General features: G+C 38.4%; 1 protein-coding gene across 2 annotated transcripts in view; it reads right to left on the bottom strand.

The window, feature by feature from the left end:
- Positions 1-2,010: 2,010 nt before the first annotated feature.
- Positions 2,011-10,364, bottom strand: part of tube1 (tubulin, epsilon 1) — a 35,920-nt gene continuing 27,566 nt past the window's right edge. Inside the window, exons 11-12 of one of the 2 annotated variants that reach the window (XM_059645370.1) lie at positions 7,000-7,174; positions 2,011-5,106 (exon numbers count right to left, since the gene is read on the bottom strand). In XM_059645370.1, the coding sequence (XP_059501353.1) occupies positions 4,948-5,106; positions 7,000-7,174 (334 nt within the window). In that variant the 3' untranslated portion in view covers positions 2,011-4,947. The remainder of the gene's footprint in view (positions 5,107-6,999; positions 7,175-10,364) is intronic. The other variant, XM_048530716.2, reaches the window with a different exon arrangement.

Raw genomic sequence — 10,364 nt, 5'->3', positions numbered from 1 at the left:
TGGAATTCTCAACTATAGAAGATTGTGAATAAGTTAAAGGTTGCAAAAGGCAGATTTTGATCTCAGTGAATCAAGGGATATAGCAAGTAGGCGTAGAGTTAAACCAGACTTCAGTCATGATCGTATTGAATGGAGGAGCATGCTCAATGCACTGTTTCTTTACTACTTTTTCTATTTATAAGGCAGTGTTTCGTTGAAAAATTTTCTTTCCTGGTTGACACTCTGTAGTGTCTCAATTGTATAAAATATAGATTTTGAATTCCATCACCAATTCCAATACCTTAGACTTACATAAACTGAAATGGTTTTAAAAAGGGACCACAAACACCAACTTACAAAAAAAAAATCCACAGCTGTCTCCCAGCCATGCAGACTGGCAAATTTCGCGTAACTGACCTGGATTAGATCATATAGTTCAGCTGAAATTTACATTTTCCCCCTGCACGATAATGAAACCAGATGTCCATGAAAGATGTCAGAAGGTTCTCAAATCCAATCTGATTTGCACATTGTGAAAATCTTCATGCTGGAGAGAAAAACTTCACATAAATTATCAAAACAATAAAGAAAACTTCACATTCTATATACAGTTTTTTTTTGAAAGGGGTTGGCTGGGGAACACGTGTACAGAGGAACTGGATTTTAGACTGCAGAACTGAAACAGGCTGGAAGTTGCTCTCTCTCAGGAATAATAATCCAATGAAGACACTGGTTGGAAAGAAGCACCAAGAAACTGAATTTTAAAAAAATACTATAATCTCTAAAAGAGATGGTTCAAGACATCAATGTGGTGTTGGGTTAAACCCTTGCATCTCAACGATATCCAAAGGCTCTAAAAATATATATTCCTTTATCTAGTTTTTGTATTAGGAACTATTCCTTTTTATCTTTATGACAACGTGCATGTGTGTCCGTAACTGTGTCAGAGAGAGAGTTGTCCAAAAGGCCTTTTGTTTGATATCACATTTTTATTATCAATTTTCTTTTTGTTTGGTGTTTAATAAACTCTTCTTTAAGAGAACACTCAAGGATACCTTGTGATTAGCTCCTTATTGCCAAAGTAAAAACTTGTTAACTAGTTTTAACTGGAAAAAGATATTAGTTCATGCTTAAAAGAATTTCAGGTCTTTATTGCAACCAATCAGGTGATTGAAAAAAAATCAAAGCCAGCTTACATCTTCTTACCTGCTTGTCATTACTGTTTCATGACCAATTAAAAAAATCCTTTTATTGAAAGCTTTCATCTCACGTAGGATGCTTCAGGTCAATCCTCAGACAAAACTTACTCTGAAAATTCTTAACAGCTATAACAACTATAATAGCTATAAGCCACAGTGCCAACAATGATCTGCAATTTTCAAAAGAAAACAACCAAGAACTTCTCAGCAAAAGTTAATTCTTCCCGTCTCACATTTGGTGAATCTAATTTGAATCTGAATCTGCAGCTTTGCCAAAATAATGATATTATGAAGCCATAATATTTAATAGTATTTGTGGAGATGCCTGGATTTTCCATTTACATGATAAATATAAAGACCTTTTGAACATTTTACTTTAAACTAAACCATTTCTTGGAACCCACATGAAAATAATTGCTGGGCTTGGTTGCTAGAGCTCAATTCAGGAAACACACGACTGTTTTGAGACTAGATTTTATGACTGTTTTGTTTGAACAATGTTTGTAGATTTGGACTTTGTGTTTGATATTTCAGTTTGGAAAAGCCTGCTACAACACAATTTGTTCAACTTGTGACTCTAGTTTTGATAACACTTTTGCTCCAAGATGAGGGTGAAACCCAATAGGTTCTTCTGTAGGAGTGACTGAAGAAACTTTTCAATATTGTATTTTCTGAGCAATCTGTCTGTAAAGACTCTGCCCATAACCATGCATAACTAGTGAATTAACCGTATGTGCAAGGTCACCAGAATGACAAATCTCTAAGCATTGTATATCATTTGATTTTGGATTCAAGGATAACAAGAAAAGCATAATGAAACTCTACTGAAAAATCTATTCTTTCCCTTTATCTGATGTGCATGTTTGTTTGTTTTGGACTATTAGGACAGTAAACATTTATATTATCGTAACAAATTATATATTAACCAATTCTGCATCTTCACTGAACAGTGCTTTGAGTTATAATTTTATTATAATTGTGTTCAATAAAGAAATGCGGATGGACCTTTTCATTATAAGTCCCTTATAGAGAAAGTACATATCAACAGTGTCAAGATTTGGGTATAATATTTTCACTTTTTGTTGTGACCCATGGAGTAGAGACTAGAATGACAGTGCATTCCTCCTATCTCAATTGCAGCACAAATCAGTAGACTCAGTTGGAATGGAATTAAAAGCTGCAGGTTTCAGTTGAAAGAGATGCAAAAAAAAACTCCAGCAATTAAACCTTTTAGATTGAAAGCAGATCAAACAATGATATTTTCTGCATTTGGAACTTATACTTAATGGTTTGTTGTTGTGTATGCAAAATGAACATTTTAAATTTTCTGTAACATCACTCACTGGTGGAGTTAGTAACTACTTGCTCATATTGTGTTTCTCAAAAAAGTAGTGGGATTTGGAACTTGCATTATACAAAAAATACACTTTTTCCAAATGCATGTTCAAAGTAGTAAGTGCATATCATGTATGAGCCAAATAATGGTGAAATAATTACATCAAAATAATTTTAATAGAACTATCAATACTAGAGAAGTCAAACATTATTTGATAAATATATATAAACAGCATGGAACTTGCAGGCATATTAGTTTAAATGCAAAAACACACTATATATCCATCTTTTAAATATTAATACTCTATTAACGTGTAATATTTGTGCAATCGTTAGGTACCCTTGGCATTTCATTCATAGAAAGATTTTTGTACAGATAATTTATAGAAACAATTAACATTCATTAATATAAGCAAGAATGCAATCTAAATTGATTATTTATAGAATCCAGAAAAAGAATCTGTATGGTTTATTTGCCAGCTCCAATTTCATAGAACTAAGAAAAGGATTTTAATTACGGGAATTCAATCAATTCAACAACTGTTGCAGTGCCATTTTAATTCTTTGCAGATCACTAATATGTCAGTATCTTACCCATTTGTTAATGGGAGCAAATAGCTGCGAATCATAATCCTACGGTAGATTTTTGCCAAATATTTTATCTAAAATATTTTCAATTTCCAACGTCACAGAACTGAATTTTATGCAGCTTGTAGCAGTAGGAACCATGGTATTGGGTCCATTTAATTAGGGTTGCATGCAATGGTGCCACCTCTCCCAACAGTCTCAGATGCACCTGTCCCCACCCCAGATGTCAGATTAGCCTTCTTGAGAGTGAACCCTTTGAAAGCAACTGGCCTGGATAGAGATCTTGGCCGTGCATTCAGATCCTGTATGGAAAAGCTGGCAAGAGTATTCACAGACATCTTCAATCCCTCCTTACTATGAAGTCCCCACCTGACCATCATCCCAGTTAAAAATCATGCAGCATACCTCAATGACTACTGCCTGGCTCTGACCTTGATAATTATGAAATGCTTTGACAGGTCAGTCATGGTTCACATCAACACCAACCTACCAAATTGCCCAGTCCACCATGCAAACCAGCCTTCCATCCACTGACTCCATCCCACTGCTGCAAGAAAGCAACCAACATAAAACCCCCTTCCACCTCAGTAATATTGTCTTCAATCCTCTTCCATCAGGCAGAAGATATAAAAGTTCAAATACACGTATGAACAGATTCAACAGCAGCTTCTTCCCCACTGTTGTCAGACTTTTGAATAGACTGCTCAAATATTCATTTCAATCTCTCACTGCACCTTCTCTGTGGCTGTAACATTCTATTTTGCAATCCGTTTTGCTGCCTTAATGCACTTCGTATGGTACAGCATACAAAACAACACTTTTCACTATCTCAGTACACATGATAACAATAAAACAAATCAATGTCAGCTCCACAGCAGCAGGAAAACGTCCCTTGATTAATTCAGATGACAGAAGGGACTGACACAACATTGATATGTCTAATCAGGAAGGCAGCAAAGAAGCTCATTTATGATCCAAATTACATCTCTGATTCCACTGCAATTTAGTGGTAGCTCGGGGATTAAATGGAATTTGCATGGTCTTTCACAACCTTGGAAGGCTGTTCAGGAAAACCTCTCAGGTTTGCTAGAAACCAACCACACAATTCCCTGGAGCAGTCACCCCTTGGCTGAACAAGGAACCTAGCAGCGAACAGTGAGTGGCCATTGAAAGCTATTTCTTCTCTTACCTCCCACTACCCCTTCAGTGGCCTGGGGTCTGATGATGATAATAGACACAGGGTAGATGTGGTGCCATTTGTTTGGTCAGCAACTCTCAACAGACAGAACTATTGCTGCTTGGAAACTCACCTGAGGCCTAAAAGTGGCCAATTAATTACCTGAGGGGCACTTGATTCCATCGGGCCTAGCCCATGAAACTGATGGGGATTCATTACTGGTCTTCAGATAGGTATACAAACAAAATCTTTGCCAAACTGTCCAAAATAGGGAGGTTGGCTTTTCTGCAACCTTAACTTACTGATGAGTGTAATGCTTTAACCATTTTCCAGGTGAAAATAACATATCAAGCATCCCAGCAACTTTGTTGGTCCATCTACTTGTTCTTAGATGTATTAGCCAACCAAGTCACCAATCTAAGAGTATTCAGATAAACACTAATTATTTAGAAGAATGCACATACAGAATCTTAGACCAGAATACATCTTATGTCTTGTAGAATTTGATCTGTATCAGGTGTAAAGACCTTTCTGGATTTCAGCAACAACTTTTTATGTGCTTTTATGTTTATAAGCGCGCACCTGATTATTTCAATTTTTTGGAAAATAATTATAACTGAAGTTAGTATTGTAATATGGATTTAACACCGTTCCTTTCATGATAATATTTTATGATGCAATGGAAAGGCGAGACATTTTGGTGACTGGTAGTCCTTTAGTAGCATCCAACTGGTTGTATTCCTCTATGAGGGATGACAAAGAATTGTTGGCTTCTGTGAAGCAACTTTGTTCCATTCCATCCACGTGGAGGTAATGATGAATGTGAGCCTGAAATGAAAAATTAGCATAATTAATTATTCAAACAATTCACTGAAACCTTGTGATTGATAGCAATACCTGATCACTATGAGGTCAAGCTGCATTAGGAAGGAGTAATAATGCAAAGAAATGTTAATGGCAGAATTAATGAACACTTGATTTAGCTTGCTAAGGGGTAGCGAGAGATCCCTCAAGGTCTTAACCACTGTTTTCGAAAACAATTGTACACTAGATAAAGCAGAACAATGCATCATGAGAAATGCTTAAGTAACCTGGCTAGTTTTATTATTTCATTTATCTCTTAACTGTGTTGGTCTGTTTGTCTTTTGTGTCAATGAGGCTGAAAACAAAGGTTATTGGGTTTAATTTATAGAATCACAGATTACATTGTTGTTTAATTTTGCTCTAGTAAAGTTACTGTATTATCAATAAATAGCTGTATTTTGTTGAAGCTACAAATGTACTGTCAAGAACTGACTATTCAAAGAATCTGGAATTAGTTATTCAAAATGAACATTTAGGAACCATTGGGGTCAGTTTTGAGGACATTGATGGTTTTAGTTTAATTGTGTTGTGAATACAGAGGTAGGAAGGTTGATTTGATTGGGATGTCTACCTCCATGTTGTAATACTTGTCGTATCAATGATTCACCTGGCTCTCACGCTAATATTTTTTATCCTGGGCCTGTTGCAATGTTAGCTCAGTTTGCTGAATGGCTGATTTGTGGTGCAGTGTAACACCAAGAGTACAGGTTCAATTCCTGCATGGTGCTGAGGTCACCGTGAAATTCCCACTTTCTTGATCTTGTCCCTTGCCTGAGGCATGGTGCCCTTAGATGAAACTCACTACCACGTCTGTCTCTATCATTTAGCCGTCAACCTGGACTGAAAAGCACGTGTATCATCAAGTTCTAAATTATATATTTATTTCCCCACAAGAAACAGAGGGAACTAATTACAGTGACAAACAGAACACAATTTCCTGGGTGGAATTTACTGTAGCCCTCAGGCATAACAGAGGGCTGTGAGCAGACAGCTTTAAAATGGTGAGGTAAGTGCAGAAGTGACATGCCTGTTGTCTTCCCGAACCATGGAATCATGTCAGTGCTAAGAATGGTCATGGACAGCATTCCCACCCAGAGGCCATAACTGGTCCTAAAGTAACACCCCACCTTGTCATGATTAACAATATACCCAATCCATCTCTTTACCAAAGCCCACATGACTGGTCCAAGAAACCTCAACTCTCCTTTACCTTCTTGAAGGCTGCATCCATTCACAGCAGTGGCCATCTCTGACTTGTTGATAATTCTTAGAGGTGGGATAAAATCTCAAAGGAATAGTAGCTTCATCAGCAGCACTTCAATTGTTGATGGCCATGGAATTTTTGGTTGGGCTCCCTGAAATGACCATGATGCTGCCTTAGCTTTTGGGCCACTTTATCTCAATAAAGTTTAGACTTTTGTGTTTAGACTGTGCTTATCAAGTAGATCGGTTGAGAGTGCTGTGCCCCTTTGAAAAGCCTGAAGTTTGAGCTTTGGGGTCTTCCAGGAGCCACCATTCTCAACAAGGTAACAAGCAACAATTACGAGAATGTACGCTTTTTTTAAACTTGGATGCAGATGGAGGAACTGATAGCTCCCTTTGTTTGCAGTGTATCAAATTGTGACATTAGTGCAAAGGAAACTGCATGAGGATATCGATCAGTTTACAACAAAAGGATGAAATTCAACGTCAATAAGTGCAAGGTGATACAGCCTGGTAAGACAGAAATAGTTGTAACTCTCCCACCTACAACAGGATATATCTGCCCCTCCTTTCCAATCCAGCTAATACTCCTCTAATATTTTTTTAATGCCATAAACCCAAGTCCTTAGACACCATTGAGACATATGAATTTACCTTTTTCTTATAAAGTTTTACAAATCGATCCTTTAGATCCATGAAGGTAGTCTTAACACAAGTATTATTAGCTAGTGCCAATAAGGAGTGAGTGTGACCAACAGGAGGTACTGAGCACAGACTTGTCTTCCAACCTTCCTGATTCCATGGGATGAACTGGAGAGAAGGTTTCAGCCTATAGAGAAAGATAGGGTACATCATCCTGGATCATAACTGCAGCTTTCACAGATGTTAAAATGAAATAATACTACAAAATAGTTAATGAATAAATAGCTAAGTAATCACTCTTTCAATTACTAAGCTCAAATTTCTGGGGTAAAAAACAGTATTTTGAAGGTGTGACTAAGAAAGTAGATGAGAGCAGCGGGATAGATGTTGTCGACCTAGACTTTAGCAAGGCCTTTGACAAGGAACCAAATGGTGGGTTGTTGAGTAAGGTTAAATCTCATGGGATCCAGGGAGAGCTGGCCAATTGGATATACAATTGGCTTGAAGGTAAAAGACAGAAGGTGGTGGTAGAGGGCTGTTTTTTCAAACTGGAGGCCTGTGACCAGCAGTGAGCACAGGAATCTGTGCTGGATCTACTGCTATTGATCATTTATAAAAATGATTTGGATGAGAATTTAGGAGATATGATTAGTAAGTTTGCAGATGATACCAAGACTGTGGTGTAGTGAACAGTGAAGAAAGTTATCTGGGAATACGGCAAGATCTTGATCAATTGGGGCCAGTGGGCAGAGGAATGGCAGATGCAGTTTAATTTAGATAAGTGCAAGGTGTTGCATTTTGGTGGGTCAAACCAGTCCAACACATACACAGTCAATGGTCAGGCCCTGGGGAAAATGATAGAATAAAGAGATCTAGTGGTACAGGGCGGTGAAGGCACCTTTTGGCCTGCTTGCTTTCAATGGTCACAGCACTGAGTATGGAAGTTGGGAAATTTCATTGCAGCTGTACAAGATGTTGGTAAGGGCACATTTGGAGTACTGAGTACAGTTCTGGTTGCCGCACTATAGAAAGGATATTATTAAACTAAAAAAAAAAGCAAAAAAGATTTACTAGGGTCTTAGCTGGATTGGAGGGTTTGAGTTATGAGGAGAGATAGAAAGGCTGGGACTTTTTTCTCCGAGTCTAGGAGACCGAGGGGTGACCATATCGAGGTCTATAAAATCGTGACCGGCACAGATAACGGAGATAGTCAACAACTGTTCCCATGACAGCAGAGTCTAAAACTTGAGGGTATAGGTTTCAGGTGAGAAGGGAGAGATAAAAGGTTCCTGAGGGGCAAGTTTTTTTTCAAACAAACAGCGATAAGTGTTTGGAACAGGCTGTCAGACATACTGGTGGAGGCAAGTACAATTTTGTCATTTAAGAAACATTTGGACAGGTACATAGATGGTATAGGTATGAGGGGTATGGAGGGATATGGACCAAAATGTGGGCAAATGGACTAGACTAATCGTGAAAACTGGGTGGCATGGACATGTTGGACCAAAGGGTCTGTTTCCCTCCTGTAAACCTCAACGACTCTTAGAAATACTGAGGCTCTTAAACTAGAGATTGCAACAAGTCTTCCCCAGAAGTCCCACACAGAGAATAAGAGGCTAGCAGCACATTAAATGGCATTGCCACCAGGAAGGTAGCAGCTCCTACTGGTGCAACATCCATCTGAGGCAAAAGATCACTATTATATCACAGGATTCCAAGTGAGCTGGCTTGTAATTCTCCCTGCAAAGCTGGGTCAATACTAGAGGAGACATTAACCGCTTATATAGAGGCCACAACTGGCAGCAGAATGACAATGTTGTCCAAAGGCTTCTTAACCGTGGGATCAACTGCAGTCCCTCACCTGCCAGGCTCCTACTTGATTAAATGATTCCCTTGCCATCAAATTCCCATGTAGTAGGCCATTAAACTTCACTCCAATTGCAGACTGCCAATTTGCTCCTTCAGAACCAGAGCAGGCAAGCGACAAAATTTAATTCGCTTGTTTTAACAAAGCTGTTTACAGTTTCAGAGATAATGGGAACTACAGATGCTGGACAATCCAAGATAACAAAAAGTGTGGAGCTGGATGAACACAGCAGGCCAAACAGTATCTCAGGAGCACAAAAGCTGATGTTTCGGTCTCTGATGAAGGGTCTGGGCCCGAAACATCAGCTTTTGTGCTCCTGAGATGCTGCTTGGCCTGCTGTGTTCTTACAGCTCCACACTTTGTTATCTTGTTTACAGTTGCAATTCTTCTTGAATGGAAATTAATAGTTGAAAACCTATCTTACAAGAAATTGGCTATACCTAACTCAGTGTTTATTTAGGCAAAAACAGTAACTTAGGTAAACGTGCTTTTTCATAAGAAATTAACCATTTGTTCACATAAACCAGGAAGACATAAAATTAGACTCCTGGTCTATATGCTATTAGCAAGTTTCAAAGGCAGGGAAGGGGAAATGATGACTCTTCTATGCATCACAAGTGTACATTCCAGAAATGCTTACTCAAAGTAAACACCAAGTAAGATTGGAAATTGCATTAGTGCTGTTGCCATTCTCCTTTGAGATTGTTAACTTGCTCGCTGTACTGGCTGGTTGTAGTTCAGATGTTTTGTCACGATACTAGATAACATCATCAGTGCAGCCTCTGATGAAGCGATGTTCTACTCCACTTTGTATTTATATAAGCTGGTCCGTTGAGGTGTTTTGTGTCATTTCCGGTTCCTTTTTGCAAGGGTTTGTGGATGGGATCTAATTTGACATGATTATTGATTGCATTATGGGCACAGAGCCAGGCCTCTAGGAATTCCCGTGAGTGTCTATGTTGTCTTCAGCTAGGATGGTCATGTTGTCCCAGTTAAATTGATGGCCTTTGTTGTCCGAGGGAACGTTTGTTGTGTCGTTTTGCTGCTAGCTGGTGTTCGATGAAACATCTGAACAATAACCAGCCAGCTCGGCGAGCATATCAACAACCTCACCCACAACCCGAGCTACAAATCTTCACAAGAGTCTTAAGCCATTCTCGATCCAGTATTAAATGTTAATCTTAACGTTAAACATTTTCACAAGAAAAAGTCCATTTTTAATTATGGATTTTTCCTTTTTAAAAATGATTAAAATTTTATTGTGAATCTGTATTTTAGTAGCCTCTCTTTTGTTCCCTCTCATAATGAGTGACAGGTTGATTTTGCAAAGTACCAGGGAACCCAATGACTGGTTAAAAATTGGCATTAATTTAAAAAGTTACAATCATCATTACAAATATTTGCTAGCTTTGGATGTAAGTTTGCTCGCTGAGCTGGAAGGTTCGTTTTCAGACGTTTCGTCACCATTCTAGGTAACATTATCAGTGAGCCTCCGGTGAAGTGCTGGTGT

Source organism: Stegostoma tigrinum, chromosome 4, assembly GCF_030684315.1.
Source record: "Stegostoma tigrinum isolate sSteTig4 chromosome 4, sSteTig4.hap1, whole genome shotgun sequence".
Lineage (NCBI taxonomy): Eukaryota > Metazoa > Chordata > Chondrichthyes > Orectolobiformes > Stegostomatidae > Stegostoma > Stegostoma tigrinum.
Note: the sequence above shows the minus strand (reverse complement) of the source record. Positions and strands in the feature narration are given on the sequence as shown.